Source organism: Muscardinus avellanarius (genome assembly GCF_963383645.1).
Source record: "Muscardinus avellanarius genome assembly, chromosome: 12".
Lineage (NCBI taxonomy): Eukaryota > Metazoa > Chordata > Mammalia > Rodentia > Gliridae > Muscardinus > Muscardinus avellanarius.
Genome location: NC_137798.1, coordinates 58,359,329 through 58,380,432, shown reverse-complemented (window position 1 = coordinate 58,380,432; position 21,104 = coordinate 58,359,329). Strand labels below are relative to the sequence as shown.

Sequence of the window (21,104 nt, the reverse complement as noted above, 5' to 3'; positions counted from 1 at the left end):
CCAAGTGTCTTGCCTAGTAATTGGCAAAGCCAAGATTTGCGCCATGTGATGGAGCGCCACCGCAGCTTGTACTGTTTACGTAACACTCCTGTGTTCACAGGCCAGCCAGTCTGTTGTCTGCTGGCTAGTTATTTTGGCTTTCCTGGGACTTTCATTTATTTTACTTATTTGGTACTGAGGACTGAACTCAGAGGCATTTTACCCACATGCTATACCCCCAGCCTGATTTTTTATCTTATTTGGAAACAAGATCTCACTTAAGTTGCTAAGAGCCTAAGTTGCCAAGGCTGGCTTTGAACCTGCAATCCTCCTGTCTCAGCCTCCCAAGTACTGGGATTACAAACCTGCACCACCACACACAGCCTGGGCCTTTAATCAGTGCATATTTAGTGAGCATCTACTGTGTACCAAATATCAGCTAACATTGGGCCACTGTAAGCTGTTACCCCTCATTAGTGAAGGAATTGGAAAAATCAGTGCAGGCGTTTAAAAGCAAAATCAGTTGTTTTGGCAAAATCTCTATATCAGAAATCTCTGGTAAAATTTGGTAATATGTATGCCAAATCAACTGCTAGAAGATATTTTTAACTAAGGAAATTAACTACATGGTTATTAAAAAATTTTTTATTGATATCTTATTATGGACAAGATACTATACAAGGATAGAAATCCCTGGCACACATTTGTGAAAGCAGTATCTAAAAGAGAAATCACCATGGAAGTTTTTTAAATCATTTTGTTTTTACCCCCGGGGGAAAATTATGTTTTAGGCTTATTATTATAATTAAATTGTATCTTCAGATTTCTCCATAATCATATATCACCCCAATATTCTTCCTAAAAACTATGTAGTGTAATGGCTCTAAAAACAAATTCCTTGATCCCCAGTCCCACAGCAATACTTTATTTTTGGTTCTCTTAAGGATTGAGATAATGCTTACATTAATATGTGACACATGGTAGTTAATAATTACTAACAATTGTTACCGACTGACTCAGTCCTGTGGGGGCAAGTCCACTCGCGACCGGGAGCCTCAGAAAGATGGGGCAAAAGGCAGGTGGAGTTCTGCAGAAACTTATCTGCAGCAATTCTGTTCCCTCTATGAATTCCCTAAGTTTTTTAGGTACGGCGCTTGGGAAAGAATTTGAGGTGGACAAAGGCTTCTTGAGCCAATGACAATTTATTACAGGAACCCAGAGAAAATTTATACCCTTCACCAGTGAGATTAATAATAGGAGGAAAAAAAAGAAAGGGAAGGGGGGCAATCACAGCAAAACAATAGTAAATTACATATAAACAAAGTAAATGACTAGTCCAGCATTTAGGAGATAAGCTCCGGATCTTTCTTCCGATATTGCAGCAGGGCAGGTCCAAAGGTAAATTCCAAAGGCAATACAGGCACGCCCAAGGCCCAGGGCTTGGAGAATACGCCTTCTCATGGAATCTTCTTTTTCTTTCTTTTTTGAAGTTTCCATCTATATCCATATGACAAGCATGGGGAGATGTGGCGGTCCAGGGAGATGCGATGGGAGTCTCTCAGATCTCATCCGCTTTGCCTTCTGAAGTCTGAAAGCTTACAAAAACTCACAACACAGCTTGGCAAATAAGACACCACAAATAACACTGTGAAGTTCTTGGATTTAGTTGTCAGATGTATTTCCTTGACTGTTGAACACTCTTTTTTAGACAAAAAGCCTATTAAAGGCCTATTGGTCTCTAATAATCCATTTCCTTATCACAAACCCTCTGCAACCTGCTTCTAACTTTCTAATTCCTTTCTTTCCCAGTCGGGACGTTCTTATGATAAGCTCTTCTTCATGAAAAAGTGCTTTCTTACTCTTACGGTATTTCCTTTCCTTCATACATATATATTTAGAATATCTATCCTTTATTTTGTCATTTTCATTTCTAGCCATGCGGCATTCTCCCTGTTTCGGGGAATGCTCACACTGGGCGTGAAGGTCAACAATCTTTCTCCTTGGCTCTATTGTATTTTGGCAACTAAGTTGTTCATCAACTAAATTGCTTCGAAGTCACACACAAAATTTTATCTTCTCTGTCTCTAGGCAGGATCTCAAGGGTAAACAAAGTTTCCTTAAACTGAGCTATCGGTTACCGGAGTTAATAGCTTAACCTAGTGATAGGAGTGAGGATCGGAGACCCTTTGTGATTGCTGCAGCTGGAATGCTTATCACAGCATCTGAGTTCTGGCCAGTTTTTTTCTTTACTCTTGAGCAAAGCCAAGGACGTTTAGACAAATTATTAGAAAATTTATATCCACGGACTCAATTTCTATTTATAGTCCTGATTTCACATCACTGGAGCAATTCGTGTAGAAAGTTAAAGGAAATATTAATAGTCATGAAGGGTAAAAGTGGGGGATATTTTGGCCAGAGACGATCCCTCTTTCTCGGGGCGTTCTGCCGATTAACTATGTGGAGTGGGGGGTCTCAACACATAGATGCCGAGGCAGCAGGATGTCTTGGCAAACAATTATTTCAGGTACTATAATATCAAATCATTTTCATTTGAAGTAGAAGTCTTCATTGATAAAGCAGACACATTGCTGCTTACAGACACATCTGCTTTGATAAGAGAAAAGGGAAGGGTTTAATGGTTCTGTGAGAGCATTTCTTTATCAATTCTTAATCTAAAAATATTCCTGACTTCAGAAAACTTAGAATGGAGTGCAGCCTTGCAGTAGGGTTTAATATATATGCTTTCAAAAGTATGCAGTGACCCTATATTTTTTTCATAACCTATAGCTATTTTAAGAGAGATACCAATGGAGTAGTGAAAGAGAATTAGGGGTGGGCAGTGGGAAGGGGGGAAAAGGAGGCCTTCTAAGAAAAGAGTGTTATGTTTTGTCCGTATATGGAGGTATGACTACCCATCTCACTGACATGTATAGGGGAGGAGAACGGGGTGGGGGTGATGCAGAGGGCAGTATACTAAGTGATGCATGCGTGTATGTTTGCATCACTTTGAATCTCACTATGATGTTATAATTACAATGCTTCAGCGAAAGTATTAAAAAGAATAATAATAATGGGCAGGTCACAAGGATAAAGAAGTGAAAGAAACAGTTCTCAGTGGCCAAATCTAAAATAATTTGAGTACTAAAATAGTTAAGTAATCACTGCTACTTATTGTAAGAAATTGTTAATACTTGTTTTTTTTGTGTTTTGGTTTTTTTTTTTTTGTTTTTTTTTTTTGTTTTTTTTTTGGTTTTGGTTTTTTGGTGGTACTGGGGTTCCTGGAAGCCCTTCTACCTCCGGACTACACTCCCAGACCTGTTTTTATATTTTTTTGTTTGGAAACAGGGTCTCTTAAGCCAGCAAGGCTGGCTCCGAACCAGCACGATCCTCCTGTCTCCACCTCCCAAGCGCAGGGATTACAAGCGTGCGCCAACACGCCCAGCTGTTAATATTTTTATTATAAAATTAAAATAAGGATAATAAGGGATTATAAATTATTAATCCTACTTCCAAATTGATTATAAATCAATAAATTGGAAGAAATAAATGGGAAGAAGGGAGGTCATTGTTTACAGTACCATGCCAAAGGCTGACTAAAGGTGGGAATGCTGGAATTGGAAAATCATTTTGCAGCTATCATAGTAGGATAAGGTAAGAGAAGACCGGGCAAAAGTCATCAGTGACTGCTAAACTGAGGGCGGTATTTTGATGAGCAGGATATTTGCATGGTCTCAAAGTGTACAGCCATAGGCTGCTTATTATTTTAAAAAAGAGAAACAATAATTATACTCTGGAGAAATGAGGCAACACCTATACTAGGTGTTCCTGAAGGACAGATGGACACTGTGTGCCTCTTGATATGATGATGCCCAGAGGAGAAAACACATCACCTATGCAGTATTCTAATTATGAGAAGACATCCTAGGAACACAAAATAAGGACATTCTCATAAAAATACAGGGATAGGCTATGTTCTTTAAAAATGTCCAGCCAGACATTGTGGTACATGCTTATAATTCCAGTACTGGGTTCAGTCTCCAGAACTACACACACACACACACACACACACACACACACACACGTCCATATCATGAAAGAGAGAAAAGGCTATAGAAAATGTTCCAGATTAAAGGAGGCTAACGAAACATGACATATAAATACAGTATCCATTCTAGGCTGTGCTCTGTGGTGGATGAGGGAGGGAAACTACAACAAAGGACTGACAAAATTGGAGTGTGAGTGGTAGATTAGAGAAGATACTGCATCAAAGTAAATGTATGAAGTTGATAACTATAACTATTACTGTTTTACAAAATATACAATGAAATATTCAGTGATAAAAGATCATAACATATGTAATATATGGTTCCTTAAATGGTTTCCAGCAATGTTGGAAGGTATATTTACTTATATGTGCATAGAAGCAAATGATAAAGCAAGTGGGATAAAATGCTAATAATAGGTGAACCTAGGTAAAGAATATGAATATATATATTATATATATGTAACTGTGCTATTTTTATTTCACAACATTTTACAAGTTTTAAAATAAAAGGGAAGAAAGGGGGGAGTTTTCCAGTCAGTGGGTCTGAGATGGACCTATGAATTTATATTTTTAATAGTTGTCCAGGTGATCAGAGAAGCACTGCATAAGGTATTACAAAGAATAAAAGAGGTGTAGAATAAGTGAAAGGTAGTGAAAAGTTGTTCTTATTTTTTAAAAAAAGAAAGTTGACTCTGCAGATTAAAATTCATTTAACATGAGATTAATGCTAGGCAATATTTAGAGTAAATTATGTAAAAGTATACATTTCCTTGGTAGTAGCAATTATGGATAAGTCTTGTCTGTTTGGCATGCCTGTTAATGAACTTTGATTTATTTAATAGACATTTGAAAGACACAGGTTTTCCCTTCCTCTCAAAGCCTCTTGAGTTAATAAGATACAAATTCCAACCCTCCCACTTAAATAGGCTGTATGATCTTAGATCAAATTTCTCATTTTCTCAGCTCTCACTTATAAAATAGGGATAAATAGCTACTGATAAGGGTTATCCTGAATATTAGATATGATAATGTATATAAAGTCCTCAATACAATGTGGTTCTTATTAGATACTTAATGTTGTGATTATGTATTTGTCTATGTATTTTAAAGACTGCTATGTTTGTTTTTCTAAATAGACTTCCACTTTTTGTGTGTGTGGGGGTCTGGGGATGGAACCCAGGAGCATTAGGAGCATTTGACCTTCAAGCTACTCCCCCAGCCCTATTTTTTATTCTCTATTTTGAAACAGGGTCTCACTAAGTTGCAGAGGGCCTCACTAACTAGCTGAGGCTGTCCGTGAACTGTGATCCTACAGTCTCAGCCTCCCAAATGCTGGGATTACAAGCGTGCGCCACCACGCCTAGCTTAGACTTCCACTTTTGATTCTAAAATGTAAAATAAGGATAAGTAAATTGGAAATACAGGAGGGAACATGTTTTCTTACTGTAATGAGTAACTTTGTAATACCAAAGCTGCCTTTAAAAAAATAAGTGGGAGCTGGGTGTGGTGGCTCACACACATCAGCACTTGAGAAGCTGAGACAAGAGGATCCAAGTTCCAGGCCAGCCCTAGCTACTTAGTGAGGGCCTCTGAAACTTAGTGAAACCCTGTTTCGGAATAAAGTATAAGCCAGGTGTGGTGGTGTGTGCTTGCATTCGGGACTGAGACAGGATCACAGTTCGCAGACAGCCTAAGCTACTTAGTGAGGCACTCTGTAACTCAGTGAAACCCTGTTTTCAAAAAAAAAAAAGTAAATAAAAAATCAGGCTGGGTGTAGCTCAGAGGTAGAATGGCCCAGTCAGTACCTCAAAATAAATAAAAAACAAATAAGAAGTGAGTGGAGCCGGGCACAGTGGCACACACTTGTAATCCCAGTACTTGAGTCTGAGACAGTATCACATATTCACAGCCAGCCTCAGGTACTTAGGCCCTTCACAACTTAGTGAGACCCTGTTTCAAAATAAAGAATTTAGGCCGGGCGTGGTGGCACACGCTTGTAATCCCCGCGCTTGGGAGGCAGAGACAGGAGGATCACACTGGTCAAAGAAGCCAGCCTCGCTGGCTTAAGAGACCCTATTTCCAAATAAAAATATATAAATAGGTCTGGGAGTGTAGCCCGGAGGTAGAAGGGTTTCCAGGAACCCCAGTACCACAAAAAAAAAAAAAAAAAAAAAAAAAAAGAATTTAAAAAGAAATAGGGCTGGGGGTATAGCTCAGAGAGATAGAATGTCCCTGAATTCAATCCCCAGCACTAAAACAAAAGTGGATACTCACTTTTAAATGGAGATACTTGCCGGGCGTGGTGGCGCACACTTGTAATCCCCGCGCTTGGGAGGCTGAGACAGGAGGATCACACGGATTCGAAGCCAGCCTCAGCTACCTCAGCTACTCAGTGAGTCTTCCAGCAACTTAGTGAGACCCTGTTTCCAAATAAAATATAAAAAAGGTCTGGGAGTATATCCCGGAGGTAGAAAGCCTCTGGGTTCTACCCCCAGTACCACTAAATAAATAAATAAATAATAATAATAAATGGAGATACTCACTGAGGTTTGTTGAGCCACTGCTTGTCTCAAAGTGCTACGGGAGGGGTCTTACCGTTACAGCAGTTAAATTAGATAATCTATGAGGTCCATTTTAACTCTGAGATTGAGATGTTCATGAGAAGGGCCCTAATTCATTATTTGCTAATAATCACAGAAAAGCCATGCTTAGGGGAAGAGTTTTTTTGTTGTTGTTTTGTTTTTTGTGACTGGCTGGTGTTAGGGTGTGGTAGAGGAGGAGGGGGGATTTAAATAATAGCTTCATGCTTGCTAGGCAAGCACTCTACCACTGAGTTACATTCCTAACTCAAGGGAAAAAAATTTGTGTCAGTCAGTCCTTCTCAGGTCACTTCTGATGACCAGTTTAAAAAATAATTTCAAACTATCAAAAGCTTATCAGAGGACCTTCAGTTTTCTTCAGCCCTAAGCAAAGTAACATAAGAAATACAAAAAGAATTGTACATCTAAACTCTCTTTTCAATGACTTTTTAAAATGAAAAATTAAAAAGGAAATTTTCATGGTCATTAGAAAATTATTTAACTTAATGTATATTACTAAATTACTTTTTCTCAGTAAAATTTTTGAGGCTTTTCTTAGCCATCTTTATAAATTTGCTTTTTAAACTGCTGAAGGGTTCCCCCTTTGTTGGCTTTTCTTCATAAATTTTAGCTCTTGAACAGTGGGTTATAAAAATGAAAAGTTGTTTTAAACTTTTGAAAAGCCATCCAATGCCTACTATTTAAGAAACTCACTGGATTGGTTAGATAACATTGTAAAGCTAATAATAATCACAGGGTATATCATTAATTTTGGCTCAGCTCTCCCAAATGAATATACTTGGTCATGAAGGGATCCCACCTGGGAGAATATAAGTATGTCAGAAAGGAGAAGGAAAAGGAAAACATCCTAGGGTGAACTGTTGGGTATAATGTAGAAGTGAATATCTTCTACTGCTAAAAAAAATAAGGTCTGAAAGCATTTAGAGGCAGTGCAGAGCCATTTAAGAAATTGGCTTTCAAAGTCAGAGTGCCTAATCATGGATGTTTCTGTACATGTATGCTGTAGACAAAGATGGAAATACTGCTGTGTGTAGATATATTCTAATAAGGAAATACAGCAAACATTTTTAGAGTATAATTACTTTAACAGACAAAATCATCAGCTCTTCACAAACTGTACATTCATGGTGAATATTATCATATACTTTCTGTATGTTGGGTATTTACTCTCATCATTACCCATGTCTATATGATTATCAGACTATTGAAGTACTTGATATAAATCTTTGAAGCCGGATGAGTGGCACACATGTGTAATCTCCAGTACTTAGGAAGCTAAGATAGAAGGACTACAGGTTCAAGGCCAGCCCCAGCAATTTAGTAAGACTCTCAGCAACCTAGCAAAACTCAATTTCAAAATTTAAATAATAATAATAAAATAAATTTAAAATAATTTAAAAGGCTGGGGGTATAACTCAGAGGCAGAATTCCCCGTGGGGGGGGGGGCTTTTTTATTATTTGGAAAGATGTCACTTTTTTTTTTTTTTTTAGTGGTACTGGGGGTGGAACCTACCTCTGGGATATACTCCCAGACCTATTTTATACTTTATTTGGAAACAGTCTAAGTTGCTGAAAGCCTCACTAAGTAGCTGGGGCTGGCTTTGAACCTGTGCGATCCTCTCATCTTAGCCTCCCAAGCACTGGGATTACAAGCGTGAGTGACCACGCTTGGCTGAGTAGTCACTTTAAAAGATATGAAACTTGGATACTTTTTGCCAGAATACTGAAGTATATAACTTTTAGTGCTTCTGGATTTACAATATATGAGTCTTACAATTAAGACCTTCAAAAGTAAAAGCCCTGAGGCTAGAGATAGTGGTAGAACACTTGCTAGCATGACCAAGGCCCTTAGTTTAATCCCAGTACCACCCCCCCAAAAAAAAAGAGAAGAACAGTAAAAACAAAATAGTGCCAATTTATTTTGTGTAAGCATCACATTTTTCTGTACCTCCTTCATGTAGATTATAAATCAGGAAAATTATAAAATTTTAAGGACTTTATGAAAGTCAAATCTGAAGCATTGTTATCGCTCTCTTGGAGTAGAGCAGTGTGGATTCTTATCACACTGCATATCGCTTTCACTGCACTGACTAAGTTTTACAGACAAGTCTTTAAAGATCTTTAGGTGCATTTGCCAAGTAGTTCCTGAAGTGTGGTCCACAGGCCAGCAGCAGCATCTTCAAGGAACTTATTACAAATGCGTATCTCCGCCCCCCCCTCCCAACTTCTGGATCAGGAACTGGGGGTAGAGCCTAGCAATCTGTATTTAACAAGCCCTTGAGGTGTTTCTGATGCATATTGAAAATCAAATAACCATCAGACTGAAGCATGGAAATCTGTTTCTTTTCCTGAGAGAAAAATTAAAGTATCCAATTAAAAAACTCATACATCCCTCCTTAGAGAGCAGGTAGCTTGTTATCCTTTCATATATTGCCAGCTCATATTATTCTCTTCCATCATTAGCTGAGTATCTTTCATCAAACATGGGACCTGGTTTCAGTAGCTTTATATACAGAGATGCGAGATGTCTTTGTTCATGTCACAGTTAACCCTGCCATTCGTAAAGTGCTCAGATGATTTTAGCAGAAGAATGTTCAGTAAAAACTGATGGAGGCTGTTTGTGTCTTGAAGCATAACAAGATTGAAAGTAGAAGTAACAAGTAACTAATATTTGTATGTCAGAGTAGCAGCTGGGATACTAAGAGAGTAATATGAGAAACTGAATATCCAACAGGATATTAAAAATCAAATAGAAGTAAGTAACCATAGGAATAAGAAAGGGCCGCCTACACAGAAGAATCTTACTCTTCATATTCTCTGGAATATTTCAGTAATATTTTTAATGCTTTATTTATTTATTTATTTATTTGTTTATTTATTTACGGATCTGGGTATGGAACCCAGGAGCCTTTGACCTCCAAGCTACACCCTGCCCTACTTTTTAGTCTTTATTTTGAAACAGGGTCTCACCAAGTTGCGGAGGGCCTCACTAAGTAGCTGAGGCTGTCAGTGAACCGCAATCCTCCGGTCTCAGCCTCCTGACTGCTGGGATTACAAGCGTGTGATACCACACCCAGCTGTTAATGCTTAATTTCAAAGAAAGCAGTTTTACAAAGAAAAATTACTGAGATGCTTTATACATTATTAACCTCTAAACTTATAAAACCCTGCTTTTCAACCATAGAATTCAACTTTTTATTCATATATATATATATCACCAACTTAGTAGGAATTGTGAAATATCAGGTAGATCAACATTAGCCTTTTCTTCAAACAATAGCCTTTTATTACATTACTCTAAATGCGTAATATATATTAGGATATCTGTTATAAATTCAGATACTCACTTTCTAAAATTTATTATGCCTGAAAACTACAAGGCATAAAGATTCAGAATTGCATATGGATGAGTTGCAATGAAGAAGAAATTTCCGGAGATCTTTGGAGATCTTACTAGAATATGCATGTAATTTTCTTAGTCTATGGAACTGTTTGCTCATATAGTTGATTTAACAACTACATGAGGATCTGTGTGGGCAATAGCTGCTATATCGTCTGTAGTGATGATATAGATTATTCTAATATTGTATATATCTTCATTTCTGCAGTGTTTTAAAGCCACCTGAGTTAATTCTAGTAACTTAGGTATATTTGATCAATGTTTGTTTTCCTTTCTTCATACTTCTGATTTTAGAAATAAAGTTTATAACACTCAGTGATAGCTCTAATATAATATTTTCTTATTTCAAACAGCTAGTAAAAGGCCTTCAGCAAGAGCTGAATCGATTATATTCCCTTTTCTGTTCTCGGAATCCAGACTTTGAAGAAAAAGGGGGTAAAGTCTCAATAGTGTCCCATTCCTTGGGATGTGTAATCACTTATGACATAATGACTGGCTGGAATCCAGTTCGATTCTATGAACAGTTGCTGCAGAAGGAAGAAGAGTTGCCTGATGAACGGTGGATGAGCTATGAAGAACGACATCTTCTTGACGAACTCTACATAACAAAGCGACGGTAAAATAAACTAAAAGTCTTTGAAAAACTCTAAAATTTTTTATGGAATTACTAGGCCTTATTGGTGAAAACTTCAGTATTTTCATGATAAAGAATTAATGCATAGCCAGGTGTGGTGGTGCATGCCTGTAATATTGGTATGTGGGAGCCTAATACAGGAGGATCTCAGGTTCAAGGCCAGCCCCAGCAATTTAACAAGACCTTGCTTCAAAATAAAAATAAATACATAAGGCTGGGAGTGTAGCTCAGAGGTACAGTGCCTCTGGGTTCTATCCCCAGTACCAAAAAAAAACAATACATTGTTCAGGATACAAATCAAAGGTTACTAGATAACATACCTAATCAAGCTAAAGACTTGCTCATTTTCATACATATATATGCATTCTTCTATAACATTAAAATAGTTTTAGGGTTCTCCTGATTTGCCTTTTGTCTTCACAATTTGTTAGGGGTGAAATATAAAACTTCAAACTGAGTCAGTGCTTTGAATCCTCATTGAAAATGTTTGCCAATCTGGAATCATTGTAGTTTTACTGATCTTTAGAGATAAGTATCTACTTTTATTCTTAGTATTCTAAAAAAAAATTTCTTTTTGCGGGTCTGAGGATGGAACCCAGGGGCATTTGACCTCTGAGCTACACCCCCTGCCCTATTTTTTATTCTTTATTTTGAAACAGGGTCTCACTAAGTTGCAGAGAGCCTCACTGAGTAGCTGAGGCTGTCCGCGAACTGCAATCCTCCAGTCTCAACCTTCCTAGTGCTGAGATTACAAGCGTACGCCACCACATCCGGCTCTAAAAAATATTTTTACCTGCGTTATTTATTAACCAGACACAGTGGTGCATGCCTATAATCCTGGTTCTTGGGAGGCTGAGACAGAGTCACAGGTTTGAGGCCTGCCTCAGCAACTGGGACTATTTCAGAATTTAATAAAAGGGCTGGGGCTTTTGCCTAAATGTGAAATGTTCCTGGGTTCAATCTATAGTACCTCCCCACCAAATGTTATGTGTAAATGCTACATATGTCATATAATTATACAGGTTTTTAATGAATCATTTGTGACTTTTCTGATTCTATCTTCATCTTTAGTTCAAAGGCCCCGTCTTTTTTTTATTTTTTTATTTTTTCTTTTGTGGTGCTGGGGATCGAATCCAGAGGCATTCTACCTTCGAGCTACACTCCCAGTTTGATTTAATTTTTTATTTGAAAACAAGGTCTTGTTAGATTGATAAGAGTCTCACTACTTGCTGAGGTTATTCTCAAACCTGCGATCCTCAGCTTCCAAGTACAGGGATTACAGGCATGCACCACCACACCCAGCCCTCCCCCATTTTTTTTTTTTTTTTTTTTTTTTTGTCCTCTTGACACAAGTTCATCTAATCAACTCTGGAAAAACAGATTGATAGAGAAGTTATTTAATGATATTGTTTAGGATATTTAGTACAGTAGAAAATGTCATGTGTGGCAAAACTCAAAAGCAACATTTTAGATGTATAAATCCAGTAAAACTTTGTTTAAAAGTAAGCTTAGAAAATGAACTATAGCTTTTTGGGGGAGAGGGGAAACTCAGTTCCTTTGATTATTACATATGGATACAGAAATCATAATAAAAAAAGATGAAGTAACAAATTCGTCAGCAACAAGCGGTTAAAATTATTTGTCATATGATGGACAAAAAATAATTATTTAAAAAAAACTGAAGCTGGGTGTGGTGGTGCACGCTTGTAATCCCAGCATTTGGGAGGCTGAGACTGGAGGATCGTGGTTCACAGACAGCCTCAGCTACTTAGTGAGGCCCTATGCAACTCAGTGAGACCATTTCAAAATAAAGAATAAAAAATTGGGCAGGGGATATAGCTCGGAGTTCAAATGCCTTTGGGTTCCATCCCCAGACCTACAAAAACAAACAAACAAAACTAAAGACAGTCTGGAGGCAATGAAATGAAAGGCTAAGATTCCTTATTCAGTATAGGAAGGAAAGCCATTTTTACAAAAAACAGTGGACAATAGTGCTTAGTAGGGTAGTTTGTTGTTGTTGTTAGTTTGGGGTATAGTTCTTTTTTCCAGTATTGAGGATTGAACCCAGGGGCACTCTACCTCCAAGTTACACCCGCAGCCCTATTTTATATTCTTTATTTTGAAACAGGGTCTCACTAAGTAGCAGAGGGCCTCACTAAGTTCCTGAGGCTGGCCTCAAACCCAGGTCCTTCTGTCTCAGCCTCCCAACCAAGTACTTGGATTACAACCATGTGTCACCATGCCCAGCTGGGTATAGCTTTTTTTTTTTAAGGTGTATATATCTGATAATTTACTAGAAGGGATTTTTACTGCAAAAATAAGAGATGGGCTGGGTGTTTAACTTGACAGAGCATTGACTCATTTTTGTAAATTATTGTAGACTTTGTATAATGTATCGGGGGGATGTGTATTAAATCCTGTCAACAGGAATTAACTGAGGAATTATGTGTCATTTGATTTTTACTAACTTAGAAATGTCTAATAGAGTGCTAACTTAGACTGAAATTTAAGTGTGTGTATTTACTCTCTCTCATACCTTTTCCTAGGCTGAGGGAAATAGAAGAACGGCTACATGGATTGAAGACATCATCCCTAACACAAACACCTGCCTTAAAATTTAAGGTAAGGAGAAGGGGATCTGTTCTTCATCATCAGTATTTCTTAAGCATGACTTTAGGATGCAAAAGAAAGTTTAGTTATGAATAGTTGGTTATTGCACGTATTGTGTGTGCTGGGCACTGTTTCTGAATTCTACAAAGAATGGACAATATGGTTCTCTAGCCCTCAGTGTATATAACACATCATCATTGTTGCTATCGACAGTATACAGCATCACACACACACACACACACACACACACACACACACACACACAGGAAGGAGGTTTTTGTGTTGCCTGGAAAGGTTTACAAAGGAATGATAGTTGTAGTAAATCCTTTGTGTGATTAGATTTGGCCAAATGAAAGACAGAAGTGCTGTTCTAACAAGACAGTATAAACAAAGGTATTGTGGTACATAACTGATGTTCCTTCAGGAAACACCAAATAATCTAGTGTACTGGGAAAGAAAAGTAGAGAGCTGGGAAATATTTGATGTTCAGAATTAACAAACCTAATAACCAACTAATGGTCAATGGTAGCAAAAACATAAATGGAAATAATAAGTAATGGAAGGTAATATCAATAAAGATTTCAGAAATGGGAAACTAGCATTTCAGCCAATGAAAAGTGTGTAACAGAAACCCAAAAAAGAGACTCACATGATTAGTTTGACTACAGTTTTTAGAATTTAGCAAAGGGACTGTCAGAAAGCAAGAATAATCTGGACACAGTGGCACACACCTGTAATCCCAGTAGTTGGGAGGCTGAGACAAGAGAATCTCAGATTTGAGACCAGCCGTAGCAATTTAGCAATATCCTCAGCAACTTTGCAAGACCCTTTTTTTTTAAAAAAAAAAAAAAAAAAAGAAAGAAAGAAAGAAAGACTGGGGTTGTGGCTCAGAGGTAGAATGTCCCTGGGTTAAATCCCTGGTACCAGAAATAAATAAATAATTAAATAAATTTGTAAAACATATATAAAGAACACAGTCTTTATAGTTATCCTGACCTAGAATTTGAGTTTGGTCTCTACAATCACTATTGTATGTGATTAATGCTAAATGTATAGAATTGATCTGGTAGAAAAAGTAAACTGTTCTCTTTTATGGTTTTGTTTGTTTGTGGGTCTGGGGATGTAACCCAGGGGCATTTGACCTCCAAGCTACACCCCTGCCCTATTTTTTATTCTTTATTTTGAAACAGGGTCTCACTAACTTGCGGGGGCCTCACTAAGTAGCTGAGGCTGGCTGTGAACCTCAATCCTCCAGTCTCATCCTCCCGAATACTGGGATTACAAGTGTGTGCCACCACGCTTGGCACTATTTTATGTTTTTACAAAAATTGGGTATAATATATTAAGTACATTAGTATCTCAAAATTTAGTACCACATTACTAGAACTTACACACTAATTGAACATCCTCCTGATCCATAATCATATATAACCTAATATGAGTTTTTGTAATTTGAAAATACAGAAATTTGGATTTTAAAAGGAATATCTAATGAACTGACAAAACAGATCAAGGACTCCAGGGTTTTTAAAGGGAACAGAAGTGTTTCCATGCCCATAACCCGGAGACAGTTTACATTCAGAATACTCTTACTAGTTCTGGTGCAGTTAACAACTGAACTTAAAAGAAAAAGGAATCTTGAAATCAGTGTGGAGAATGGAAGCTTTTGTTTTGACCCCAAGGCTTGGCCCCTAACAGTATATAACATTAGCCAACTCATTTAATATTTCTGAATTCTCTGTTTGCTCATCTCTAAACAAAGGGATTACTCTAAACATCTAACACTTTTTTTACCTTTAAAGATAGCTGTAAATATCACTAAAGCATTTATCCTTATCTCAGATAACTCCTTTGTGTGTTTATCACACTGCAATCTCATCACAAAGGAAAGTTTATTCTGTTGATATAACCATTTAGCAAGTGCTTATGAAGTTCCTGATCAGTGTGTGAAGCATTTTTCTAGGTAGAGTGCATGCACGTGCCCACACACACATCAAACAATGAATTTACATAAATTTCTCCTCTCTGAACTATATTTTCCTTTTTGAGCCTTCTTTTCTCAAGTCATAGAATAACTAGTATTTTTTGTCATCTGTGTCCATATTATCTATGATGCTTTTAGAGGAGACTGGATTATAGCTCAGTGATGAAGCCCTTGCCTAGCATGTATGAGATCCTGGATCTATCCTCAGTCCCACAGAAATAAAATAAATGTGTGTGTGTGTGTTACTGGGGATTGAACCCAGGGGCTTTCTACTTCTAAGCTACACCTCCAGCCATATATATATATATATATATATATATATATATATATATATATATATATATATATTTTTTTTTTTTTTTTTTTTTTTTTTTTTTTTTTGGTGGTGCTGGGGGCGGAACCCAGGGGCTTTCTACCTCCGGGCTATACTCCCAGACCTTTTTTATATTTTTATTTGGAAACAGGGTCTCACTACGTTGCTGAGAGTCTCACTAAGTAGCTGAGGCTGGCTTCGAACCCATGTGATCCTCCTGTCTCAGCCTCCCAAGCGCGGGGATTACAAGTGTGCCCCACCACGCCCAGCCCGTATTTTTTATTCTTTATTTTTGAAACAAAGTCTCTCTAAGTTTCAGAGAGCCTCACTAGTATCTGAGGCTGGCTGAGAACCCACAATCCTCCTGTCCAAAGTACTGGGATTAGAAACATAGGCCACCACACTTGGCTTCTTTTTATTTTCTATTCATACAAGTTACTTTTGTTTAGCTTTAGCCATGTTGAAATCACCCAATCCTTTAAAATTTTTTTTCTCAAGCCTTCTTTAACTTAAAGGTACCATTTCAAAATATGTATTCATTCCTGTTTATTTTTAACGTTGAAAAAGCACTCCAGAGTCACACTATCCAGGGAAGGATGGCTTTGGGGTCTTGCTCATCAGGGATGGGACTTTGGAGCAGCCCTGTGGATCTAGGAGGGAAAGGTGTTGCATTCTGTGCAGTCAGTGCTATTGCAGCCTTATTTTTCTTGAAACTCTCATTTGCTTGGCTTCTATGATACCACTTTAACCTGGTCCTTCTTTTACTCTCCCTTCTCTAGTTTCTCTTATATCTGTGAATTAAATATAGACATCCCTCTTTGTTCTCTATATATCCTCCTATTCTAGGCAAGCTTACTCGTTTTCTTGGTTTTACATGCCACTTCTATGATGTTGATACGTAGATTTGGATGACAATATAAACTTTCTGTATCTCTTGCCCTGAAATTTCAGCTACATATCACATGTTATAGACACCCAAACTTACTGTGAACAAAAATAGTATTTACCTAGAGATTCCAACACAGTTTATGTAGAGATTCTTAATACAGTTAATGGAGTCATCGTCTTCTCAGTCATCCAGACCTACATGTTGTGAATTCTCTCTCACTCGATCCTCCTTCCGTCTCCATTCAGCCATGTTGATACCACTCTGTGCTCTCATAGTTCCGTTTATGAAAGGACAGCTTGTTCTGTCCTAGTTGAGATTCTCTCTTGCCTCAGCTCTCTCAGTGCATTCCTAACTTTTCTCAAAGTCAGCAGCCTCTCAGTTTTCTGTTTCATCCCATTACTACCAGGTTTAACTTCCTAAAGTATGGGCCAAATCCTGCTCTTCTTTACTACGTATAAAAATCAGTCCAACTTTATTAGTCAAAGATCTGAATATTAGCGTTGCAAGGTGCATTTTTCTTTACACCCAATTTTTTAGTTATATCTATTTCTATTCCCAAAAATAAGCCAGGTGCTTTCCTGCCTAAGCTTTAGTTCCTGTGGGTCGATCAGTCTGTCATTCTTGCAGACATAATGTCCCTGCCTTATCTGTGGAAATTGTTTTCACATTTTACTGGCCACTGCAAACACTGCCTTCCTCTGTAAAGCCTTTGGAGATGACATTATTCCTTTCTCCACTCTTTTGTGGCATTCTTTCCTTCTGTTATACACTTATATTATCCTGTATAGGGTTGTAAGCTTAAGTGCAGAAGCTCTCTTATTGGTCCTTACCTATCAATAGCTCCTAGCACTTTCACAAAAAGCAGTAGTTCAGTAAATCTTTAGTGTATAGAAACACTTAGACAGGAAATGCTCTCCTTATCTTCCTTCTTTTCTCATTTTTAAACTTGTAGATTTTAAAATAATGAGATTCCTTCTGGAAATAGGTTATTCTAGACTGACTGACTGTTGGCATATAATTAACAAATAAGACAGATACCATTTGAACCATGCTTATTAAAAACAAACTAGTGGAGCATGGTGATGCACGCTTATGTAAGCCTTGTACTTGGGAGGCTGAGACAGGAAGATCTCAGGTTCATGGCCAGCCTCAGCAACTTAACTAGCCCCCACAACCTAGCAAGACCCTGTCTCAAAAAATAACAGATATGGTGGTACATGCTTGTAAACCCAGTATTTGGGAGGCTGAGACAGGAGGATTGCAGGTTCACAGCCAGCCTCAGAAACTTAGGCCCTCTGCAACCTAGTGAGACCCTGTTTCAAAAAAAAAAGATTACAAAGTAGGATTGGGGATGTAGCTCAGACATAGAATGCCCCTGGGTTCAATTCCTAGTACCACCAAATAATAAGTAGAAGCCAGGCATGGTGGCGCATGCCTATAATCTCAGTACCTGAGAGGCTGAGACAGAAGGATTGCAAATTCAAATACAGCCTCAGCAACATTAGTGAGGCTTTCAGCACCCTAGTGAGACCCTGTTTCCAGACAACAACAACAAAAAAAGGTGGGGGAGACTAGGATGTATCTCTGAGGTAGAATGTTCCTGGATTTGATTCCTAGTACCACAAAACAAATAGAGAAAATTTTATTACTTGTATTTTATATAACATGTCATACCCAAATACTGTCAAAAATAATCACAGTTCTTTTAAATTTAAGATGACTTTTTTATTTTAGGTTGAGAATTTCTTCTGTATGGGATCCCCACTAGCAGTGTTTTTGGCATTGCGCGGCATCCGCCCAGGGAACACTGGAAGTCAAGACCATATTTTGCCTAGAGAGATTTGTAACCGGTTACTAAATATTTTCCATCCTACAGATCCAGTGGTGAGTTGGAATGTAGAGTTTTTTCTCAATATTACATTGTTCCTAAAAGAATTTATAGAAAACCTAGCCTGATACTGAATTAACAAGAGTTCATTTATCTTGATTTACTTACAGAAGTTTATATTCTTAAAGCATTTGTGTGTTGGTCATTTAGAGCTCATGAAATAAAATACCTTAGAGATGATCCACTTACATTGTTCTTGTAACATAAAATAATGTATCCAGGTATGTTGACACACACTTGTAATCCCAGTACATGAGAGGCTGAGGCAGGAGGATCGCAGGTTCAAGGCCAGCCTCAGCTACTTAGTGAGGCTCTTAGCTATACCCCAGCCCCTGTGATTTTTTGTAATACTTTCATATGCCAACAAAAGATCACTTGTCTACTGTGAAATAGGGATGATATATTACAGAAAAGCCAGTGCAGTAACACACGGTTCTTCCTCATGTCCCTCTAGGGGAAGAAGTGTGCTGCTCTCTATGGGCAACTAAGGCCCTTGAGACCTAACGCGCACCAGTTAACCAGTGACAGAGGCCACAGTATGAACTTGGGCATTCTGATACCACTGCTCTTCTATCATCCCTGCTTCAGATTAGACAAGTGATCTTCCATTTGCATCTCATTTATGCTTACTGTGTTAATCTATTTAAAAATTAAGTTTAGGAAGAAATTCCAAAATATTTTTTTAAATTATATTTTCTGTGCTCCAATTTACCATTTACTACTTTACCTTTATAAGACTAACATAAATCTGTTAAATGATATCAGAACATAGCAAAATTAATCTATTTATTTGAAAAATAAATTAATGGATGCTGTTAGGTTAGAATAACTTCAATTGTTTTTATTTTTTCTTTATCTCGTCATTAATATAATTAGACCACATATTATTAAGTAAACAAATAGAAAGGCATGCTTAAAATACTAATATTTTAAAATTTTTTCTGTCTAGGGTCTACTTAACATGCAGTAGTATAAAAATAAACATTTCCTAAGATCCAAACATTGTGCATTAATTTTGTTCTTTGAATTTTCTTAAATCAAGGCTTATCGATTAGAACCACTAATATTGAAGCACTACAGCAACATTTCGCCTGTCCAGATCCACTGGTACAATACTTCAAATCCTCTACCGTATGAGCACATGAAACCAAGCTTCCTCAATCCAACAAGAGAACCTACCTCAGTTGCAGAGAGCGAAAGCATTTCAGCCATACCGAGCCCTGTGACCTCCCCAGTCTTATCCCGCCGGCACTACGGGGAATCTATAACTAACATAGGCAAAGCCAGCATATTAGGTAATTCCTCTTAAGTATTAACTTCCAACATTTAGTTTCCTAGAATTAAGTGCCCACTGACTCCATATGTGAAGACCAAAAGCTCTAATGTTCTCTGATTGGATCCTGCAGATTTAAAATGTGAGATAGCTGACTGGGCCAGAAAAAGCACTGTTCTGAGAATCAAGTCCCTCATTTGAATTGTGGTCCTACTGCCTACTGGCAGATCTTGAGCAAATTCTGTAGTTTTTAATGCTCCATTTCTTGACCTGTGAAGTGAGTTACACTTGTGTTCTGGAGGAACTTCCCCAGCTAGTTCTCTGGTCATTTCTAAAAGCCTCTAAAACTGTGATTCCCGGGAGCAACAAGACTTAATTTGCCGGGCATGGTGGCACATGCTTATAATCCCAGCACTTGGGAGGCTGAGACAGGAGGATCGTGCAGGTTCAAAGCCAGCCTCAGCTACTGAGTGAGGCTCTCAGCAACTTAGTGAGACCCTGTTTCCAAATAAAGTATAAAATAGGTCTGGGAATATAACCTGGAGGTAGAAGGTCCCTGGGTTCCACCCTCAGTACCACAAAAAAAAAAAAAAAAGGAAGGAAGGAGGGAGGGAGGGAAGAATAAAATAGAGTTGGGGGTGTAGCTCAGAGGTAGAATGCCCCTGGGTTCAATTTCCAGTACTATAAAAATTAAAAAATTAAAAATAAGGAGTAAAAAAAAGAATATCAAAATTATGTGCCACTTGATTTTGTCCATTTCTTTTAGTTACAAATTGCCTTAATATGAAATGCCACAAGGTGGCACTAGGAGTAGGTTTTATCTGCCAGGCTCATTTAATATTTCACTTCATCCTACTCAGATTGTTTATTAACGGCTTTTTATAACATATCTACTTAACTTCAGTAGTAAATATATCAATAGTTTTATGTATATGCATGTCACTGGCATGGTTCTCTCATTGAAGGTTTTAATCTTGCCAAATAGTTCAATAACAGTGATCATTTGAATTTAAAAATATGCCTCTGTATAGCTCTATAAGCTGTATTCCTAGAGTTTATGCAACTCTCCTTTCTTTCAACACCATTTGATTTAGATACATACAGTATAAGTTGTAATTTTTTTATTTCTCCACCCTGGAAAAACATGACTAGACCTTGGTCCCTTTGCCAGTTGGCTGTAGTCATGGGTGGTGCTCTCCAGTTTAATGCGTGATGTGATTCAACAGAATGCCTGCTCTGTTTTGTGAACTGCAGGGGCTGCTAGCATTGGAAAGGGGCTTGGAGGGATGTTGTTCTCAAGATTTGGGCGTTCATCTGCATCACAGCCATCTGAGACATCGAAGGACTCGATGGAGGATGACAAGAAGCCAGTCGCTCCCCCTGCTACTACCACTGTGGCGACGCAGACCCTTCCACACAGCAGTTCTGGCTTTCTTGATTCTGCATGTTAGTTTCTACAATTCTTTCCTTGAGTTTATATTGCTCTTTT

General features: G+C 37.9%; 1 protein-coding gene across 5 annotated transcripts in view; it reads left to right on the top strand.

Moving 5' to 3' along the window:
* The window catches only part of DDHD1 (DDHD domain containing 1), a gene marked incomplete at both ends in the record, with an annotated part of 82,825 nt that overhangs the window by 51,357 nt on the left and 10,364 nt on the right, over positions 1 to 21,104 (top strand). For all 5 annotated transcript variants that reach the window (XM_080706853.1, XM_080706851.1, XM_080706850.1 and 2 more), the window contains 5 exons: positions 10,378 to 10,640; positions 13,205 to 13,280; positions 18,189 to 18,338; positions 19,385 to 19,637; positions 20,870 to 21,061. In XM_080706853.1, the coding sequence (XP_080562979.1) occupies positions 10,378 to 10,640; positions 13,205 to 13,280; positions 18,189 to 18,338; positions 19,385 to 19,637; positions 20,870 to 21,061 (934 nt within the window). The remainder of the gene's footprint in view (positions 1 to 10,377; positions 10,641 to 13,204; positions 13,281 to 18,188; positions 18,339 to 19,384; positions 19,638 to 20,869; positions 21,062 to 21,104) is intronic.